This window comes from Choloepus didactylus, chromosome 18 (assembly GCF_015220235.1).
Source record: "Choloepus didactylus isolate mChoDid1 chromosome 18, mChoDid1.pri, whole genome shotgun sequence".
Taxonomy (NCBI): Eukaryota; Metazoa; Chordata; class Mammalia; order Pilosa; family Megalonychidae; genus Choloepus; species Choloepus didactylus.
The window spans coordinates 27,531,372-27,553,205 of NC_051324.1; the positions used below are offsets into that span (position 1 = coordinate 27,531,372).

The window sequence follows — 21,834 nt, forward strand, 5'->3', positions numbered from 1 at the left end:
GCTGCTGTCTCCCAGGAGCACCTGCTCCTACACACCTGTCCTGCCCAAGGATGCCGATGTAGGGGTACGGGAGGAGTGGGAAACGGAGCAGCTAAACCACTCAACTACCACCCTAGTGAAGTTTTAAGGCATGATTTGAGTTGGCAAAGCGAGGAAAGAGAAGACGGGAACATAGTCAATATCTGTGTCAGGCCACATTATTTTCTTGAAATTAAATCTGGCTCCAAGGCTCACACCGGAAGAGAGGCTGGCAGGGAAACTCAATCTTAGCCTTGATTTGGGCTCTTTCATTACTCCCTCTTCAATGGTCCCTGGAGTCCTGGCCCTTCTAGAGGCTGGGAATCTTGGCAGAGGCAGCTAGTCCTAGATGCCCGGTGCAGTTACTCCCGGGTGTCTGGCGCTCCAGAGAGAGAACGAGAGTGGGGCATCGGTCTCCACCAGAGGGGAATCCACGGACCTTCGGCCTGTCTCCAGTCTTAGGAAATCTCAGCCTTGGAGCTTCTCTAATCTTCATCGCCACTCCCCACAAGTCCCCTTTAAAGGAGCTCCGGCAACAGGAACCGGGAGCAGAAAGCGCAAAACCTGGAGATGGCCTCCGGGTTCCAGATGGAGAGGTTGAGGCCGGCCGGGGCTGGGGCGCGGCCGAAGAGCAAAGGCCCGCGATGCCCGCGGCCGGCAGAGGGCTCTCCGCGCCGGTCTTCGCGGGAGCAAGCGCTGGCAGCGGCTCGGACGGGTCAGGGGAGGAAAAGGGAAAATTACTGGGGCTCAGGGGCGGGAAGGGCTGCGGGACTGGGGAGAAGATAATAGAGACTGTCGAGTCAAGGACCCTGAGCCCAGGGCAGATCTCCCGGGCGGCTCAGGCAGCCCCAAAGAGGGAGCGCCGGGTCCCGGGGGCCAACCAGGCCGCCCCGCCCGGATCTCTTCCCGCTGGTGCCGCTGGCTGGAGCGGGCTCAGCGGCCGGGGGCGGTGCCGCCGAGGGGCGGGCGGAAGGCGGGCCGGGGCGTGGCGCCGTCCGCTCGACTCCGGGAGGCGTTGCGGGCGGGCGCTGGCCGCGTCCGCTTGCCGGGAGCCGCGGGGCGCGCAGCCTTCCTGATGTGTCACCAGCACGTGGAGCCAGCTCGGGCCGCGAGAGCGAGTGGATACCCCACCCCTCAACTTTCGAGGGGTCTCGCCTTCCCGCTTGTCTCGCCGCTGCTCCGGGCTCGCCCTCCTAAGGGGAAGGGGTCGGCGACGGCCCCCAGGTCCCCGGCAGGTTCAGCGAGGACACGGTCCCCAGCCAGGCGCGCGCAGGGCGTCCGGAACGTCGGGGCGCAGGGCCCGCCGCGGACTGGTGTCCGGCCCCAGCTCGCAGCTGTTGCTCCCCGACCCATGGCGGCGGCGCGGGGTCCACCGTGCGAGGGGCGCGGCCAGTGGCTCTGGCGCGGGACCCGCTGCTGTGCCCCGGCCCGGCGCCACGCAGAGTTGAGCGCAGGTAACCGAGACGGCGCGCGGAGCTGGGCCTCGCGTACGCGGCGTGGGATCATGGCGAAGTTTCAAGGCGTGAAACTCTGGGGTTCGGCTTGGAGTGGGGGTGGGGGGAGGTTAGGTCCCTGCACCTCCCCCACCCCCAGCAATGCCCCTCGGCCTCGCCTGGGGCGGGCCCGGGGTGGCCTGGAAGCCGCCGGGCGCGCCAAGCTTCGTGTAACCCTTTGTGGGCTGGATTCTGAGTCCGTGGCTGGAGATCGGGCGGGGCGAGTGGCTTCTCCGGTGCGCGCCGCTTGGGGGAAAGCCTCGGCGGGGCAGAGCGCTGTGCGAAGGGCGGGCGGCTGGACCCAGCTGGAGAAAGCCCGTCGCGGGGTGGCCCGCACCCGAACTCTGAGGATGGGAGCTGAGGGCTGGGTCTTTGCGGGCGAGATGAGGGTGTCGGTTCAACTGGCCTACAAAGTCCCAGTCCTCGGCCCCCAGGACCGGCGGTGCCTCGGCGCTCCTCGCCCCAGGCCGGCTTCCTCCCGAGCCCACCAGCGCCGACGCGGGGGCTTGGACTCTGGCGGGGCCGCCACCCCCCGGGTCCACACTGGAGAGAGGGGTGGCAAAGCGCGCTCGCTGCGGGCTCTGTGCGGTGATTCAGGGGTCTCCCCGCACTCAGCGGAGAAATGGCAACGCGCTCGAAAATGTGAGTGGGTCTTCGCGTGCGGCCGGTACGGAGCCGGATCCCGATCCCCCGGCAGACCCCGGGTGAGTGGACAGGCGCCACCAACCCTGACGGTCGGAGTCCAGGCTTCCACCTGGGCCTGCCCTGCTTCGCATTCCTGGGCGGCTACCTTGAGCGTGGGTGGGGCGCGGGGGACTGACTACCTGAGCTGCCCCTGGGGAGCGGGAAGCCCCTTTACCTCCTGAAACACACCATTTCTTTGAAGGTTCTTCTCTGTGGGTGTGTTCCTAATGGTTGGTCTTTTGTTTCCTGACATATGCAACATAATGCTGACCAACTCTGAGTCCTCTTGAAGTTTTATGTTGAAATTCCCTTCTTCCTTAAACTCTCTACCCATTCCTCTTAATATCTTTGTTTCTACATCCCAGGAGAAAAACCCTACCAATCTCTGAAACCTCGAGTTTGCATGGTGTTGGAACTTTTTGTTATTTTCTGTTTGTTTGTGTCGTGTGTTGGCTGTCTTTGTGGTGGGGGACCTTGGAAAATATTTGGGAACGTGCAGTGACATGATCTGAACTGTGTGAAGGGCAACTTGGCAAAATAGGGCACCTGTGGACCCCTTCTTCCTGGCTTTGGAGAGGTTTCTAGAAGCAAGGGAGAGGGTGAAATCAGCCTACCAGGTGGCCACCTTTCTCAAAGTTGTGCAAAGACCCATTCAGGAGGACTTTTCTGTGGGCCGTGTGTGGAGTAAACTGCAGAATTTGTGGGTACGCCACTGTCCCTGCTTTGTGGCCACGTGGGACCCGGGAACAGAGGGGAGCCCGGGTGTTGCAGAGCCCAGAAGGAGCCGTGGAGTCTTGGGGCCGAATCGGCCGTGGGAGCCGAGGACTGGGCAAAGAAAAATTATGGGAGAAAAGACCATAGAGTGGATTTCCAAGCATTTTGACAAATTCCCAGTTTTGAGGCAAAACTGTCTAGGAATAGAAATGGTGGAGTGTCAGCTGCAGGTTTTGTCCCTAACTAAGAAAAGAGGAGCGCTTTGGAGTATTGGATCAGATTGGGAAACAAAGTTCTCCCTTTGAGCCAATGCCTCTTCTGGCTCTGGGGATCGGTAGCATAAAGTAAATGAAGTGGAAATCTCCAGAATATAGTGTGTTCATAAAACATCTGCGGAAGTGGGCTGGAGCAAGGAGATGCGGAAAAGCAGGTCGGATGACTTCGTGGCTTCGTGCCCACCCCGGAGGGCACTGCAGGCGCTTGGCCAGCGGAGCCTAAATCACCGGGAATAAGGAGGCGAGTCATCTCCCTCCCCAGTGCCCCAGACCGGTCCAGGTGGCCCGCAGGTTTCCCACAGGCTGGCCAGAGTTTTAGGGAAGTTTAGAAAATGACATGGCACTTCATTTCAGATGACTTTGGGGAAACTGAGTGAGTGATTAGGTTTTTCCTTCTTGGGTTTTTCCTTTGCTAAATATGATTGAATCAGTTATGCAGTGCACTGGGCCTGGCCTCCACGGGCGCTTTTGTGCTTTGATTTAAGCCGCTGTGATGAGGAATTTCGAGTGTTGAAGGCTTTTTGATTTTGCGGTCCCTTTTGAATTCTCATAGTTTCCTGGAGCAGATTCTTCTTTCCTGCTCCTGTCTCACGAGCCCCATCCATCCTTGTAAGCCAGGTACCTCGAGGCTTTGTGGGAATGTGGCTTTAAAGTCATACTTGCTTGCCCTGGAGCCTTCTTCAGGAAGCAGCTAAATGCAAGGTGGAAAGCCTGGTGGGCAGGAAGGATTTTAGTCAGACCCCCAGGGAGACGGCAAATACTCCTAAAATCCAGCTGGACTCCAGGTTCTGTCTGTTGGGAGGAAACTTGCATTCCCTCAAGGCTTAAGTAAATTGCAACCTGGTGAATAATTAACCTCTCCTTCCAACTTTTTTTTTTTATTTTAAAGAAAAATAAAATCTCAACTTGTGAAAGATTCGAGATCAATTTTTGCCCATTAGGATTTGGATGGCCAAGTCAGTCTCGGGAGAAGCTTTGCCTCGCTCATCTCCACCCCCAGTCCTAGCAAGGCTGAAAGTTCTGATACTTAGAAAGCTCTCCAGAGTTTTGTTGGTGACCCCCTCAGGGGGCCTCTGGGCTGCTTCCCCAACTCTCCTCCAGTGTCTCTTTGCCCGAAGTTGGGCTGCCCGAGCCCTGCCGCGGCAGTGAGGAGTTGATTTTGCTGTCAGACTTGTCCATGACTCTCTGCACAAGCTGGTAAATATTTGGCCAGTCTTAGCTCTTTTACATAAAGGAACAGCGCTCCTAATCTGTGATGAATCCCTGAAAGAGAGTTGTCTCAGAAGCGAGGAGCCGGGTTGGTTTCCATGGGGGACGTCTCTCTTGAGGCTGCTCAGTGTTGAGAGCCACGAAGGTGGATTGTGGATCCAGAAGCACTTGGGTCTGAGTCCTAACTATCACTTGACAAGCGACCTGTAGGTGCCCCAGCTTCTTCCCTTGTGAAATGGGGATTATTATACCCACCTGGTAAGGTTGTGGTGAGGTTTAAATGAAAAACTGTACAGTGCTGGGCACAAACTGGTAGATCTTCTACTAGCACTCCCCACCCCCTGTTCCTTATTTTGAAGTCTGTATGTAAGCTTGTGAGGGTCAGTGGCTCGGAGATCAGGCTCGTGGGTCTGGCAGGTGTGAATGCCAGCGCCATTGCCTGCTAGTCGTATAGCCTTGGGCAAGTTACTTAACCCGCTGGGAATCACAGCTTCATAATCATAAGGTGGGGATAATGCCTGGGAGCTCCTTCTCCTGTCTGAGTCTCAGTCTTCTCACTTTTTACTGCCTACCAACTATGTGCCAGTGATTGGGCTAGGCAGATGCTGGGGTTATAATTCCTGGGATCTCACAGCTGGCCTTATGCTGCAGTGGGGACGGGACCCCGTGCCTGCTTGGTGTGGTTCCCTAGGCAGCAAGGCCAGCAAACCCAAGCTGTAGAACAGGAGGTGGATTAACCAGTGCAGAGTCCTTAAAGGAACCCTGAGTGTGCAGATGTGGCCACTTTGCACATCTGCTCTGCAGCGCTTCCCGCCTGAACAGCCCACAGGCTCTGGTTCTGACCCCCTGAGCACATTTCCTGAAAGGTCCCCAAGAAAAGCAAATTGCTACAGCTGCTCTAGGCTTGCTCGTCCACAGCCCCAATGGGCAAGCTAAACGCACCCCGGTGGGACCAGCCAAGCAGGGTACACACTCGAAGGGGGAAAAAATCAGAAATAATTTGATTTTCAAAAAATGCTGCAAAGTAATCACCATGGAGGAAAACAATTTCATTGGCCTTCCTTACACTTTTTTTTTTATAGCTCAGTAATTTTTTTAGTTTGAATTTCAAACTGGAGGTGGGGATAGTCCACAGTCTTTTCAGTCCTTCAGAGCCTTTAGTGCTCCCGCCTGGCCCTGGGCAGTGGGTACAGCTTCCCAGGGTTTCTGCAGGACACAGAGCAGGTGACTTCTCACCGCCGTGGGTGCTCCCTCCCTCCTCCCTTTGGCACGGTCTGGGAATTTTGAAATCACCTTTTAGCCAGATCCCATGCGTTAGCTGCCCAGGAAAACTGGGGAGGGAGGTGCTGGGGAAGAACGGTTGCCTCTCTAATCTCAACTCTGCCCCCTCTGGGCCACAGAGCCCCCTTCTCTGTCAAGAGGGGATCGGGCCGAATAAACCACACAACCCCTTGCAGCCTTAACATTCTTGCAAGGTTCTGAGCTAAAAGAAGCAGAGGAGGGCACACGGTTGGAATCTGGGGCTGTGGTTTGGAGGGGCCGGAGGAGTGGAGGATTCAGATGTGCAGCTGGGAAATTTGGATGCATCCATTAGACTTTGTGGTTCATTCTCATGAAACTCGCTTCCTCTCACTGGATTTCTGCCCTGGGGTGTGTGTAGGTCAAGAGAAAACACCAGTTTGGCCTTCTTGGGGACTGGGGCTTAAATTCTGGTCTTCCAAGCAAACACTCAAGAAACACTCTGTGTTTTACTCCAAGTCCATCGTAAAGTAGACCTACCCGCCCACCCTTCTGAAAGGTATTAAATTGCCTTGGCACTTATGTACTGATGGCACCTCACTTTCCAAGAGACTGGTGTTTGTCAGAAAATGCCTTCCTGCTTAAGGCAGGCGGTGTGGAAAGGGCGTTGGTGTTGGAGTCGGAAACTTGGTTCTACCATGAATTAGCTCTCAGGGCAAGTGACATGCCTTCCTGAGACTCAGTTTCCCCACTTGCAATTATGCATGCCCACTCTGGATGTTAGGAGAATTGACTGAAAATGCTTGTGTGAAATGCCAGGCACGTGGTCAGGGGCGGGTAGAGGGACAGTCTATGGTAGCTGTTCTCAATGACTCCATAGTTATCATCCCAGGATCTTTGGGGCCAGTCAGCACACTCCGGTGAAATCAAGGAAGAATCGCGTGGGCTCGTTAATATTTAGGGAGAAAAACTCTCTAAGAAAGGCACGTTCTTGCTGGGAACAGGAAGGGGGGTTCTTGCTTCTTCAGGGAGACACGGCTTGTACAACTTGGTAACGACAAGGGGTGGAGGTAGGGACCAGACATCGCTGTCTTTTCCAGAGTGGGTTCACACCGTCACTATTGGAGCCCACCTGAAGGCAGATTAGCGGGAGAGTCAGGGTGAGAGTCTTGAATCCCTTCCCACCTGGCTTGCTGCTGTAGGATTAAGAAAGTGAAAAAAAGATATGCCAAAAAAGCGCACCTCTTTGCAATTGGAACTTTGTGCGAGATTTAACAGATACTTGGAACTAGGACTCATGGGTAAGCAAAATGTGGGTCTCCTAATTGCTTGGCCAGACCACTGTGTAGCTGGGAAGTCAACCCAACCACTTGCTCCCAGCTGGTTGGTGTGGGGGGTTTGCCTGGCTTTGAGACACATGCACACATAGACACACGCATGGCGCACTCACACTCTCTCCTCCTCCTGTGTCTAGTGAGAGCAAGTGTTCATTGTTGCTCAGGTTTAAGGTTGCGCACCTAACCTTGGCAAATCGCTGAATGTCAAAACGTCTAGCAAAATGTCACATTTCGGCAATGAGTCTTTTCTATATGGAAGGGGCTCGAGGGGGCAGCCCTGGGATGCTGGGAAACCACTTCAGCACTGACAGTGGAGAGGGGCAGAGTCTGGGATCCTGACTTTGAGTATAAGGGGTGGGGATGCAGCCCGGGGCAGCACCCCCTATTCCGGAGTTGGAGAGGGAGCTGCTGCCACCCTATCTTGGCATTAGCCTCTCGTCCGTTTGGTGGATTTTGTTGTAATTAGACAGGTCGTGACAAATATCCCATTGCTCTTTGGCCTGGAGAGTTGCGAGGTATCTTGCCTGGAAACCCAGCCTCATTCACTTGGGAGCTGTAATGTTAAGAGAACGGTTCACGGGCCTTTGATTCAATAAAGACCCTTTTATGATGTTGGTTTTTCCCAGAAAAACAATACCACTTTGCTCCGTTTATTGCATTTGGATGTATAATCACATTAGAGCCAAGCAGCCCAGGGGACGCGAGTTACGTATTTGGGGTTTTCACCAAAGCCTGTTCCCCCAGTCTTCTGAGAAAAACAGGATCCAAAGAAAAAAAGAAAACGACAAGGAACATTTTTGAGGATTTTTCTCTCGGCCTTTAAGAGACATTTTCTCCCTTCAGAGTGAGCCGCCCGTGACCCAGGGAAAAACCAGAAAGTGAAACTAACTTGACTCGCCAGCGTCGGTCCCGGGCCCTGGGCGCTCTCTGCCACGCGGGCCCAGCACGTCCCTTCCTTGGGGGAGTGGGGTGCCGAGGGGTACGGTAACTGTCAGAGGGGTAGCACGTGTCCTTCAGAGGGCCGGGGAAAATGCCTGAGGATGCCTGTGTCCTCTCCATCCGGAGTCACGGTGTCCTGACACGTCCCCGCCCAGCCAGCAGGGCCCAAGTTCACTGGCAGCAGTTCTCTTCTCCTCCACATCCCCTCCCTCCCTGGGGCTGCCAAAACCCCAGCTAAATATAGTCCTGGAGCTCATCAACAGCTTTCCGCGCCTTGGGAGGGTTTGCCTGGCCCGCCAGCAGGCCCGACCCCGGTTGACGACCCTTCTTCCAGGCGTCCGGAGTTGGGGGGTACCGACCCACACCCCCCTCACGTGCGGTCCTCTTGCCTTCTCGCCCTGAGACGGTTCTGCACGATCCCTTCTTTCCTGACTGTCAAGGCATGCTAAAAAGCATTTACCAATCGCGTAGTAAAATCCCTCCCAGGAATCTGCTCAGGGCTGGGGTCAGGTAGAGATCACCAAAAGAGCCCAGAACCTCTTTCCCAATTTGAGGTTTAGAAATCTCAGGCGGTGAGGAAATTTTTAGTAGTCATTCGCAGGAGAACTCTATTAAGAAATAAAGGGTAACACATTTCAGAATGCTGAAATTGTGTTGCATTAAAAAGGGGGGAAAATCCATTTTAATTCCAGGACATCTCTGAAATACCATCTCAGATCTATGTCATCGATTAATGCAGAAGAGCTATGCATTTTATAGGGGATGGTTTGTCTGTTTATAGATAATACATAGTAAAATAGTCTTTCAGTATCACTCCCAAAGATTTGAGATGATTTATTTTTGAACCTTATACTCTAGGCTTTCTGGGTATTTTATACTTTGGGGAAGAAGCACTATTAAATTATATAACTTTTTTTGGTCTTTTTTTCCCCAACGGAGTATAATTAGAACATCTGAAACCAGAATATCCAATTAGTACATTTTTCTCATTAGCTGTTAAGGATTTGTGATGAGATAAATTATTTTAGATTTCTAAGTGTAAGTTTGGCCACAGGGAGGCTCCAAGGAAGTGTACGAGGGAGAAAATAATGCACTTTTAAGTTTTGGCTTCTGCCCCCTCACCTGTTCCCCACCCCCAAACTCAAAGTGCCTGCCCATGAAAAACAGTTTATTTTCCTTGTCCCAAGTAAATGGAGGTAGAAAAGTTATTTATTCATGTCTGCTTCTCTCTGCTCCCCACAATGGAAGATTAGGATTTAAATGCTACCTTTCTGTTTTTTTCCAGCAGTAATGACAATCATTGTTCTTTGAAGGAAAAAACAATGCTGGTGATAGAAGTTCATTCAGCGCTTCAGTACTGCATGCTTGTATGTGCTTTCTCTGTGCCCAGTGGCAGGGAGGACAGTCAGGCGAGGGACAGGGGTGACATCCAGCCAAGAACCGGGGAATGTCAGGAGGACCCAGCTCTTCCACTTTGTAACTGTTGGAGGACAGGCCCCGTGATCCTTTATCCGAATTGCAAGAAACCGAAAACCTAAAGTTGTTTTTGTAACTAATTTAGTGGGAAAACTGGACCCAAACTGACTTGAGACTATTCTAGTCTATATTTATCCTGGAGAATATGAATATTCATGGTTTTCACTGCAGAGATATTAATATAGTTATTAACGTGTCTGATTACGGGTGCTGCCCCACTGCGATGTTGCATAATACACAGTGTATGCACCACGTTGCCTTTCTAAAACCTGAAAAATTCTGAATTCTGAGAGATGTGGCCAGAAGGTTTGGGGTGAGTGATTGCGGGCCTTTAGTAGCGTTGGCTTGATAAAGACGACAGCAGCTACATGCCAAGATATGGGAGCCAAGTCCCAGCTTTTCCTGAGCTCATTTCTCCGTCAGCTACAAGAGGATCCAAGGGGTTGACTGAGGGTCCAGCTGACAGGTGGACAAGATGCTCAGATAGCTGCTGCCCCACGGCTCTCGGAACCCTCCCCTCACCAGGCCTTAAACTCCATGAAGGCTCAGCAGGTTTTGGTCACTGTTGTTACTAAGTGCTGAGTAAATATTGGTCAAGGGCAGAGGTCAGGCAAATTTTTCTGTAAAGGGCCAAATAGTAAATATTTTAGGCTCTCTGGACCACGGGGTCTCAGTTGCAATTATTTGCTCTGCCATTATAGCATGAAAGCAGCCATGGATGAGATGTAAATGAATGAGCCTTGTGTTCTAATAAAACTTTATTTACAAAAACAGACAATGGGCCACATTTGGCCCACAAGCTTTAGTTTGCTAACCCCTTGTCAAAAGGCTACATGTATTCCTGAACACAGACTCTCTTCCTCAGCATACTTTTAGCTCTCTGCCTGCTTGACTTGTCTGCCTGTCTTGTTTCCCTTCTCCTAGTGGGGTCTCCTTTACAGAGATCAGGCTGTAGCTCCTATGCCAGCACCCATCCCTTGCTTTGGCTTCTCCGGATGGTCTAAAAACATGGATGAAAGGAAGGCACTGCATTCCCCTGGACTGGCCTCTTTAAGGGAATGCATATTTTTGGGGACAAATCCATTCGGGCTTAGGTCCAGCCTTGCAGAGGGCACCTGGGCTCCCACCCGCTGATTGAGTTGCAGGAGCAGAACCAAACCCCAAGGCCCTGTTGGCCTCAGAATCGGGCCAGGCCGGGCTGCCTGGTGAGCTGTGTCTCCAGAGACTTTGGGAGAGTTTGACGGGGCGTGGGAGCAGCTAAGGGGCTGAGAGTGAAAGTTTAGGAGCTGATATGTTCTTAGCAAAAGAATTTCTGGCAGAGGCAGTTTGGTTATCATAAACCCAGGGGCTCTGATGGATGAGTTTCAGGTCTTAGCTGTGGTTCATCCCAGCTCCAGACATCCAGCCAGAGTGGATGGGCCAGAGGGTCCAAGAAGGCTTTTTACTGTGGCAGAGGCTCAAATTCAGCTGAGCCCCCTTGGCTCCCACTTCCATGGTGGGCTGGCCTGGGGCAGACTGCTGGGTGGTGGCTGGAAGGAGGGCAGGACCCTGCAGCTCCCAATCCCCCAAATCGTGTGCTGGCCCTCACCTAGATCTCTGCCAGGAAAGCTTGGCCCCTGACTCAGAGCAGCCTTGGCCTCTCCAGGCTCCGGAGCCAGACCCTCTCAGCCAGCCCCTGCTGCCAGGCCCCAGCTTTCCAGAAAGCCAGAGGGTCCCCGTCTGTGCCCAGCGACTTCTTTCTCTAAAAGGGGTTTCCCCTAAGACATTGTGGGACCATTGCCCTCCACCAGCTCACCCTCTTCCCTGATCAGGGTGGGGCAGGCACATAGTTTTCTTTCTAAAAGAAATTCCAAACAAGGGCCCAGATCTGGTTGGCTTTTCCTTTCCTTCTGTCATGGTTGTGGGTTGCTGGCTATTTTAGGAACTTGAGTTTTCACAGTGGAACCTCCGCTCTTTGCAGCTCTTTGGTGAGCCTGGCACAGAGCTCAGGCTAGGCTCGTGGAACTGGACAGGGGGGCTGGCGTGCTTGGGGATCAGCCGTTAGCTCTGTTGTCAAAGCCAAGCCCCGGGGGGCACCTTCACTTACACTGCACACCATGGGGGGCTCCCTCTCACCACTGCACCCCACTGCACCGGGGTGAGGGCACGCCAGGCGGGAGGAGCTACGTGTGCAAAGACTCCGCTCCTGGGAGGGCTGGGGCGTCTTGGTAGGCAAAGACCAATGTTATTCTGCGTAATGGTGCAGATGAATGGAATCCTGGTGATGGGTCAGCCTGGGTTTTATTTTGTTGGTGGAGTTGTTGGCCGTGATCTTGGTTGGGGCAGAAAGCTCTGGTGAGATGACTCATACTGTCCTAGCAGTTTGAGGGGTCCAGTGCTGGAGCTGGGCAGCAGGGGTTCCGGGCGTGCTTGCTCTGAGGTCCGAGCAAGGAAGGAACCTGAGCTGTGGGGGAGAAGGCGTTTGTGCTGTGAGGTTGGGGGAGCAGTGAGGTGTATGCCCCGAAACCCTGTCCCCGTCCCTTTTCTGAGAGGGAAAGAATTCTCCGTGGCCTGAGTCTTTGGAGACTCCCAGGGAGCCTGCCCAGCCCCTGCCTTTGGGATCTGGGGGGAAGGGAGAGAAGCTCCTTGGAGAGGTGAATATACTTTTATTAGGAGCCTACCAGCAGGCCCTTAGTGGGCTCTGTGCTGAGCATTTGGTGTAACTTTCTTTCCTTTAATCATCACATCACCCTGTGAAGGAGGTCTCCTTATTCCTATTTACAGATGTGAACACTGAGGCACAGAGAGGCAAAGGAATTTATACACGGTCACACAGCGAGTAAGCAAAGAGTAGAGCCAGGTCTGTCTTCCATGGAGACACACCAGGGGCCACCCGTGTTCTGAGAGGCTGCGTTTCCTGCACAGACAGTGGGGCTGGTGACCAGGTCACTGCAGAGTGGGTGCGGTGCCAGGCTGGGGGTGGCAAGCTCCAGCGGCCAGCTGGGCAGATTCCAGCCGTGCCAGGGTGCTGGGCTGAGTGGCCTGGCTTCTGGGGAGGAGTTTCCCGGTAATGGGTGGCATTCCACAGATGGGTTACATTCCACGCCCTGGCGTTCGGAGGAGGGCTGTGTGTCTACCAGGGGCTGGTCAGCTCACCCAGACTGTGCTGCTGTCCCTGGGATCAGAAGGGATCATCCTGTTGAGGACCAGGCTCAGATTCTGGAAGCCCTTTTTATGACTGCTGGAAACTTCTAGGAAAGGAGTGAACTAAGGGGGGGGGGAATCAGTCACCGGCCCCCTCACTTTCTTCCTCCTGGCTACTTTCTGACCATCCCACAACCCCGACACCCCATTTCCCCCAGCCTGTGCTTTCCAGCAGAGCCTGTCAGTGTGTTGACTGGAATCCGAAAATCGTTCCAGGACTTCACAAGTGTTTGCACTCGTCCCTTTGGCACATGATAGGCTGTTTTTGTGGAAGGGGGTGAGGGGACTCGCCTCCTCAGGCCGATGTGAAGCTGACACTGACATCTCTTCTCAGACATCTTTGCTGAAGGTGGAGAAGAGGGTCCTGGGCAGCAGCTTCCCCGGAGCGTGCCGTTTCAGAGGGATTGCAGCCCCTTGCCTCCCACCAGGGACAGAGGGTCTTGGCCTCATACTTTGCAGGAACGGCCCCTTTGCTGTATACGATGGGGCTGAAATGCTCTCGTTTCTGCGTTTGCTTTCTCTTTGAACTGGGAAAGACAGTGGTGGGTGCATAGCTCCTTCCGGGCCCATTAAACAGCCACGGTGACTGTTGGAGAGAAGCAGGGCCAGAGCTCAGGTTCCCACTTCCTCCACGTGGGGCTTCACAGGGGCCCATTCCTCTGAGGGAAGGTCCGTCTGAAAAATGAGGGACTTCCAGGGGCAGCTGCCCTGTCGAGGGTGAGTTGCCCTTTAAGAGACGTTGGGGCGCCTAGAGACAGCGGCTCCCCCAGGTCTCCTGGTACCTTCCAGGGTTTTTTCCTCCCTGCCTGAAGCCAGCCTCGGCCTAGCAGAGGTCCTGGTTGTAGCGAGTCTGGGGGGCACCCGCCACATCAGCCTGAGACCACCCCCAGGCCTCCTGGGAGCTCAGCCTCTCCAGGAGGGGTCCACACACTCCCTGAGAGGCCCAGGGCCTGGTGACCCTTCTCCCAGTTCTTGGAGCTGCTGCCCTCATCCGCTTGGAATTCTGCCAGGATTCGAATCCACGGCCCCCTGCAGGCAGAAGGCACTAGGCTCTGAGTTGGCTTCAGGTGGAACAAAGGCTGGTCCTTCCTGGGCGCCGCAGGAGGTAGCGAGCTGACCCCTGGCCAGGCTGAGCATCAGGGAGCAGTGTGCCAGTGTGGAGTTTCCCCTGGGCTGTGGGGCATGCGCCAGAGTAGGGTGAGGGGGTGTCATCTCCACTTCGGCTCACTCCGGGACAGCTGGTCGACCACTTAACCGCCTGGAGAGCATTCAAGGACAGCAAGAAAAATGAGGGACTTTCAGGGGCAGCTGTGTTTTCTGACTCAGTCATAATGCCCCTAAAAATCCTTATTGTTCTTGCAGTGTGCATCGGGCACCCACCCAACCCTCCCCTACCTGGCCCCTCTGAGAGAGGAAAGACTCCCTGGGGTCGGATTGGGGTGTACCCCTAAGAGTGTGAGCAAATGGGGATTTGCTGGTTATTAAAACAATTTTGCTTGGTCAGTGCATTGCTTTGCATATGGTTTTATAACGTGGTTTTTTTTTTGGTGGAGGATTGGGGTGGGGCAGGGCTGGGCATCCAGATATTCCTGCCCAGGAGAGTACAGGGTCTCTTGGATTGTGAGTGGTAAAAGTTAGGAAGACCCCAGTTACATGCATGGACAGTGCTGAGGAAGGTCGGATTTGGGGTCAGTTATCTTAAGGCGGTGGTGTTAGGCTGGATGAGGTGGCCTGCCTTCCCTGAGAAATTGGAACCTTTTAGAGGAAGAAGGGGAGAAGGCACCGGGACGGGAACTTGCTCTTTATTTTAAATAGAGGGAGCCCCAGAATTCACACTCGGAGAAATCCCCCAGTGACCCAGCCATTCTGAAACTATGATTGCAGTGGATTTAGGGTCTTCCTCTCCGTGGTGTCCTTGGAGTTCGCCTTCTCTCAGCTGATGTTCTCTGTCCCTATTTCACTTCATGGGTCCCCTCCATTCTCAGCAGGTGCCCCCAGCCCCACCCCACAGATATTTGGGCTGAGCCAAGGTCTCCACTTGGAGGGTGGATTTGGGGTTCTTGAGGAACTGTCAGAAAGCAAAAATACCTTTTTGGAAGGGCACCAATTTGTGCCATGCTCTCCTTACCCAAGAATGCAAGTCCGTAAGAATGTCACCAAATCCCAAAGCAGCGGAACCTCCGTCTCCAGCTGAGGCTGACAGGCGGGGAGGTGAGCGGGCAGGGCCCTGTGTCCTCCAGCTGCCCGCCCTGGGGCTCACCAGTCTCACAAGTGAGCAGGGACAGTTCATCTCCCAGGCATTTCTAAGATTCCCAGGTGCCAACTCACAGGCTCTCATCCCCCAAGAAGATGGCCTCCATGAGCTGGGTGTTTGTGAGACCCCGACCGCCGTGATCTTGGCTGTTGGGGCTGTGCCTCGATGCCAGCTCTCCGAAGCAGTTTTTAAGGGGCTAGTTTGCTCAGGAGCCTCAGTATTCTGCCGAGGGGAAGCAACAACTCCCAGGTAAAGTTAAAACTTGGATGGTATTTTCTTGGCAAAGGGTGGGTGGGGCTGTCATGCAACGAGAGAGATGCTCACAACCTACCATGGGTGAGGATACGTTTCAGCCGGCATTGGCTTCGCTGGCATTTGCTCACGTCAGATCAACTCCCCCCTCCTCTGAACCCCCTTTGCCCCACCCCTCTGTCCCCCAAATTTTCCTCCTTGGCCCGAGTGTGGTTCCTCATTCTTCACCCCCAAAACCTTTACAAAAATTAAACAGATTCCTGTTTTCCCCCAACTATAAAAGGATTACCTTCCACTCCAGAGAATTCAGGAAGTACAAAAGGATGAAAAAGAGGCTCATAAATTCCCATACCTAGAAAAAATGTCTGCTAATGAAATAAATCTTTCCAGCACCACCCCCCGTGCAGATACACCCCCACCCAGTTAGCAGGGTTGGAGCTTTTAGAAGGGGCGAGGCTCATAACCCATTTGGGTGATAGCCGGGTGCTCTTGGGAACCAGAAAGCTTTTTCCCTTCGGCCCAGCGGGATGTGCTGCGGCTGCTGCCCGCCTCCAGCAGGAAGCCCAGAGGGCTCCACTAGGTCTCTCTCCAGACTGGGACTGATGAAGCCCAAATTGTGGGCTGTATCCTGACCGATTTCCAGGTGGCCTGCCTCCTTGTCCTCCGCCCTGGTTGCACATGAGACTCACTCGGGGAGTGTTAAAAACGTACCAATGCCTGGACCCCACCCAAGATCAGCTGGGTCTGAATTGCTGGGGAGAGACACTCAGGGATTGATAGGTGTCTTTGTTTCTTGTTTTCTGTTTTTTTAAGTTCCTCAGGTGATTCTAATAAGTAGTGGGAGGCAGCCTGTTAGTTAGAGATGGAAGAGATTCCCTGCAGCTGTGCCTTCAGAGCCTGATCTGAGAGATGTGACCATTTGCAGTGGCAGCCTTTTCTTTTCTCTGCTGCTCAGTCATCTTTTGAGGTTCTTCTCTTCCTCATTTTACAGGCAGGGAAACTGAGGCTAAGGAGGTCAAGGGACTTATCTGAGACACACAGCTAGGATATGGCAGAGCTGGGGTTTAATCCACAGCTTCTGACCCCAAGGTCGGTGCTTTTTCAACAACAATAACAACAATGTTAATGATAGCTGCCAAATTAAGCATTTGGTCATGACGGCATCCTGAGGTGAGTGGAGTGGGGGGGGGCTCCTCTCTCACAGAGGATGTCCCCGTTGCACAGGGCCTCAGAGCAGGTGGGTTATCTCCCCTTAGTCTCCCCAAGGCCTATTGTGCACCCAGACAGCTGGGATCCACAGTCTGCCCACCACCCCTGCTACCCAGCCTCCCTGCTGCCACGGATCCCAGCTTGGGGCAGGGCAGGGTTTGGGCCCTTCTTAAGGATGAGGAACAGGCTCAACACTCAAGAATCTTGTTTAGGGTCACCCAGCTGGTGGGTGGCAGAGGCAAGACTTCGTCCGCTGGCTTCCTGCCCCTTGCTTGGACAGAGGCCTCTAGGAAGGAGCACAATCCTGCTTGTGACTTGCTTGTCCATGCCCTGCCCTGAGGTCAGGACCCCCAGTGGGGTGCCTAGGTCCGCAGAAGGCTGCCCCTGCCCCTCCCTCATTCCTACAGCACCCGCCTCCAGGAGGCCTGGCCTGAGGGCCAACTGGGCAGGCTGCCAGGCAGTGAGCTCACGGGCAGGCGGGCACACTGTTGGTTCCAGGAAGCGGTGGCTATTCTCCGGGCCAGTCTGCAGAGCCAGAGAGCCAGCCTGCCTCGGACGTGGTGGGCGGAGATGGGAGCAGGGAGCCGAGAACACTGCTTTCCTGGAGTCCATGGTTCTGGGCCAGGCCTGTGACTTCCTGCAGAAGGGAGGGTCCTGAGCGCCCAGTGCTCCTTCCTGGCTTGGCATTGGCCCTTTCCCTCCTCTGTCTGGCTCCCACCTTTCTCCCCACCCGGCACTTTGCAGCAGAGTGCGCACTCTTGGTGACACCATCCATTGTACCTGCTTCCCAGAAAGCAGGATGGGCAGCGGGGTAGACTCAGCCAGGCATCTTGATGGGAGAGAGGCTGCAGGAAGTGGGCATCGCCTTGGGCTTTTCTTGCCCATGTTCCTTGGGGAGCAGGGTTGGGAGATAGCCCTAAGCTGCCTCTGCTTACTTGGGTCCAAAATAATCTCAGCTCAACTAGCAGCCTAGAGCAGTCAGGTGGGACAAGAGCTTTGGGCTCCTGGAGCTGGGGTGAGACAGGCCTGCACCCAGGAGTCTGATCAAGGGCAGCCACTTAGCTGGGGACCTTGGGGAAAGCTTGTTGCCTCACTTGGTTGATGGGTATAATAGTGTCCCCTAGGAATGCATCTACCTTCTAGACTTACTATGAAGATAGATTAAAAAGTTGTTGCTTCTTTTCCAGGATAGAATGCTGTATGAAGCCTGGCAATGGAGAAGATGCTCAGTTAATGGTAGTTGCACTGTTCAGGAAATGAAGTTTGGGTCTCAACGTGGTGGGCAGTGCCTTCACTTCTCGATGCTACAAGGATGACTTCCCGTCACTCTCCTCTCTGACCCTCCCTCTTGGGACGGTGGCTCTGGATGGGAAGCTGCAGTCTTCAGGCCCTGGACATGCCCTGCTGGTCACTGCTTTGCCCTGGCTTCCTCTCATCCGGCAGCCCAGGCCCTGTGCCCATGGAGGTGTCCTTCCCCTCCACAGTGCTTGTCCAGCAAGTCCAGATGCTGCCAGCTCCAAGGCGTTCCCACTGGTTCTGGGCCAGAGGGGCTGCTACCGAGCCCCTCCCTCCCCCGCCAGCCTCCTTGGGGTGCAGATGGCCCAGCCCAGGCAGGAAGGCCTTTCTGTTTGGCTTGGCTGGCCAGGGTGCAATGAGAGCTCACTTTCTGTTTTGCCTCTTATATCTAACCAACAGGCAGAGCCTGTAACAGCACAGAAAAGCAGTCTTGGGCCTCGAATGCATTTAGGGCCTGGCCCTGATGGCCTGGCCACTGCAGAGTTGTCTGGAGGTAGGAATGGGTGATGACACTGCCCACATGGGTGTGCGGAGCGGTGCGGCATTGATCGGCTTCTCCTGCCCAGCATCCCCAGCCCTCCTGATAATGCCCCTCGTCCTTCAGTGGACCACCCTTCCCCCAATCTTTATCCCTGGGGTTCAGATGGGACCAGCCCCCACATCCAGGCTCTAGGAGCAGGCATATGACCCAGACCTGGACAGTGAGATTCTCCTCCTGGGACTTTTGCAGGAGCTTTGGGGAAAGTAGCATTCTTTTTCTGTGGGAGTTGCTAACTTAATAGCAACTGACAAAGCTTGAAACTGCTGGTAGCCATCCTGGTGTCCATTTGGGCACACCCTGCCTGAGGAAAAAGCCAACAAAGAGGGAAGAGCTGAGAGATGGAGAGAGTGCTCTGTCCCGACATCAGTAAGCCCCTGGATCCAGCCATGCCTGAAGCCGACAGCATCCCTGGATTAACCTGATTATATGAACCAATGCATTTCTTTTTTTCTAAAACCAGCCTGAGTTGGGTTTCAGTCACAGAAAGGGTTTTTCTTTGGTCATACTTTTAAAAAATCAACTTGACTGAATTATACTTTACATACAATAAAATCCACCCATTTTAAGTGCGCAGTTTGTAAATTTTATAGAATGTATACACCATTGTAATTACCACTATAATCAAGAGGTAGAACATTTCCGTCTCCCTAAAAAGTTCCCTTGTGCCCCTTTATGGCTGATCCTCTAAACCCCAAAAACCACTCATCTGTTTTCTGTCCAATAGATTCATTTTTGCCTTTTCTAGAATTTTCACATAGTGTTACTCTTATGTCTGGCCTCTCATTCAACATAATGTTTGTGCGATCCATCCATGTTGTTGTGTTTGTCAATCAGTCATTCCTTTTTATTGCTGGGTAGTATGCCATTGTATGGATGTATCACAATTGTTTATCCATTCATCTGGTGATGGACATTTGGGTTATTCCAGATTTTGGCTATTAAGAATAAAGCTATTTTGAACATCCAATACATATCTCTGTGTGGACTTACGTTAATTTATTTCCTCTCTGTGTTTCCCAAGGTTTGAAAGATTATATCTACCAAACAGACTGCATTCATCAAGCCAGAATCCACTTCCACTTCCAAATGTATTCCTCAAACACGTGAAGATGTATCCCAAACTACCTGTCTGAGCTAACTGTTCAATCGCTGAGCAAGTCATTATGAAGACAAAGAGTTGACATCATGCCAGCCAGAGACAAATAGACCTGCTTTAAGGTGGGTAGGGGGTTGGGGGTGGTCTTGGAACAATCATGAACCCATCCCAGATGTCTGGAGGATGTCAAGTTCATAACCCCCAATTTAGTCCAGCCTCCCATTTCACAGATGGTTTCAGTTCGGATCTCCCTCTTGGCCTTCTTGCTACCCAGTCAGCTCTTGGAGGTCAAGAAGAGTCTTTCCCAGGTTTTCTTGTGAATCCATGAGGGTCACCCTGCTTGGGACCCGGAAGCACCCTTGCACCTCTGGACCTTCCAGTTCTGTGAGTCAATGCGTTGTTTGTTTGAGCCAGTTTGCAACTGACATAGCATGGCCATGACATCAGCCTTCAAAAAACTCCCCCAAGTGTCCCCAGGGGAACCACTCCCCTCCAGACGACCTAGATGCCAGACGCTGTACTGAGTGTTTTATGTGCATTATCTCAAATCCTCTCAAACCTACAGGGCAGTTATCCTCATTTCACAGGAAGGGAAATGGAGGCACAGAGCAGTGAAGACACGACTGGAATGTGGATGTGCGACACATCTTTGCCTCCTGGGTTCTCAGCTACCCCTGCCCAGCGGACTCTGCCTCAGTTGCTGCTGTGACTGATACACTCTGTGGGGTCCACATGGTTCTGCCATTGCAGCTGACCAGCAGCTTTCCCAGAGCATTTGGCTCCTCCCAGGTCCGGACAAGACACCACATCCCAGGGTAAGAGACTTGGCTTCCCAAATGGCTGCCAAAGGGGCTGGAGATCACAACCCAAAGCACAGGGGGAGTTAATTCTCCAGATTGAAACTTGAGCACTGGGAGCCAGGAGATAGGATAAATTCCGTCTTCCTTGCCCGCATGGACTGTTGAGGGCACATTCTTCCTACTGCTTGTCTGGAGACGTCCCTAGAGGCCCAGTGGGTGGTAGACCTGCCCAGAAACCAGCTGGGTCTATCCATGGTTTGTTGCAAAGCAGTGGTGATGCGGCCATACACTCTCTTGCATTGCTTCCCATCCTTCCCCACATCTCTTCCGTTTTCCCTCACTCTTGCTGCCCTGGGATGCCAACTTCAAAATAAGGCACCCGACATAAAGGCTGTTTCTAGGGGACTCAGGCAGTCTGGCTTCAGAGTCTATACTGTATTGCTTCAGGAAATGTCGAACACGAGCTTGATGGTATGAAGAAACGAATGGCTATTAGTGATTTATGTGTTGTTGCCATGGGGGCGTGGGCAGGGGACAAGGGTAAGGCCAAACCATCGGATGATTCCCTTGTGTCTATTTACCAGGTCTAATCAGTCAAATCCTCTGACCTCCCAGTGTAGCTCAGAGGCTGCCCACCACCACCCCCCACTCCTGCAGGTCTCCATCTGGTACCAAAGGAACCCATACTCCAGATCCACCACTGAGCAGGTCTCTGACTCTGGCAAGTTACTTGGCTTCTCTGAGCTGGTTTCCCCATCTATAAACTGAAGCTAAGAATGGTTGCACCACATAGGGCTGTTGGGGAATTAACTGACACTTAGTTTTGTGCCTGGTGCACTGTAGGTGGGGGACACTGTTGAGGCCGCCTGTCCAGCATAACCGCTCCAGTGGCAGCCCTGCACTCCTTGGGGAACCACCAGCTCCTCCACATTCAGTCACAGTCTCTACTTGCTCTTTGCCGGGATCGTTGGCCTGGAGCTTCTGGAGATCACTTTTACCATTTGGCTGTTGGGAATGGAGTCAGTACAGAAGAAAGCAGAGCTGAAAGCTGGAGTAGGACCAGGAGTCCTGGTGGTGTCTTTGGAGATCCTGGATCCAGCCATGCCAGAAGCCGGTTAAGTACTCATGATTTTTAGGAATTAATACAGGAGCCAAATTTTTTCCTAAATATTTGTTTAAGCTAGTTTGAGTTGAGTTTCTCTTATTAAGACTGAAATGCTCCTAGGTTCTCTATCAATAGTCACGGCTGCGATTGCAGTTATAAACACCTTACCCGGAAGAGGCAGCCATGGAGATGGGGGCAGGTTTCACCAGGGGCCACTGCCACCCTTCATCACAGCCCGTTAGCAGCTCCCCAGGGATGGGGGGATTCATCTGTTTGTGCTGATAGGTGCCTGGTATCGGGCACATACTAGGTGATTGATAAACAAGTGTTGAATGAATAAATGTTCATTGTCTCAAACAATGTGCCTTTCCTTCCAGCCCCCATGCCTGGGTACACATTTTGCCTTCTGCTTGTCCTTGGCTGGCCAACAACCCCACGGGGGTATCTGCCAGAGGTCTGTCTTGGCAAACTTATCTCTTGTTTTCATAGTGCCCTTTCTAGGGCCTCATTCATTCCTTTATCCATTCATTTATTCAATTTAGAAATGTTTATTAAAAGTGTTCACTATACTAGTGCCAGGGGAAAGAGACAAAAGCGAATAAGGCTTTACCTGCTTTCTGGGAGCTTCTGTTCTAGTGAGGATGTATGTTGACAATGTTGATACAATTAGGTTATTTTAGACATTTGGATAAGTTTCTGTTACCCTTCTACAGA

At 53.1% G+C, this 21,834-nt stretch overlaps 1 protein-coding gene and 1 long non-coding RNA gene across 2 annotated transcripts; both read left to right on the forward strand.

Moving 5' to 3' along the window:
• Positions 1-50: 50 nt before the first annotated feature.
• On the forward strand, positions 51-19,226 carry LOC119514709 (translation initiation factor IF-2-like). The gene is made up of 4 exons (XM_037810483.1): positions 51-58; positions 543-733; positions 861-2,153; positions 19,141-19,226. The coding sequence occupies exons 1-4, from the start codon at positions 51-53 to the stop codon at positions 19,224-19,226; spliced, it is 1,578 nt and encodes a 525-aa protein (XP_037666411.1).
• A 127-nt stretch (positions 19,227-19,353) lies between these two features.
• On the forward strand, positions 19,354-21,438 carry LOC119513828. The gene is made up of 3 exons (XR_005212696.1): positions 19,354-19,599; positions 19,803-20,030; positions 20,859-21,438. It is a non-coding gene; the product is annotated as an uncharacterized LOC119513828 (long non-coding RNA).
• Positions 21,439-21,834: the final 396 nt, after the last annotated feature.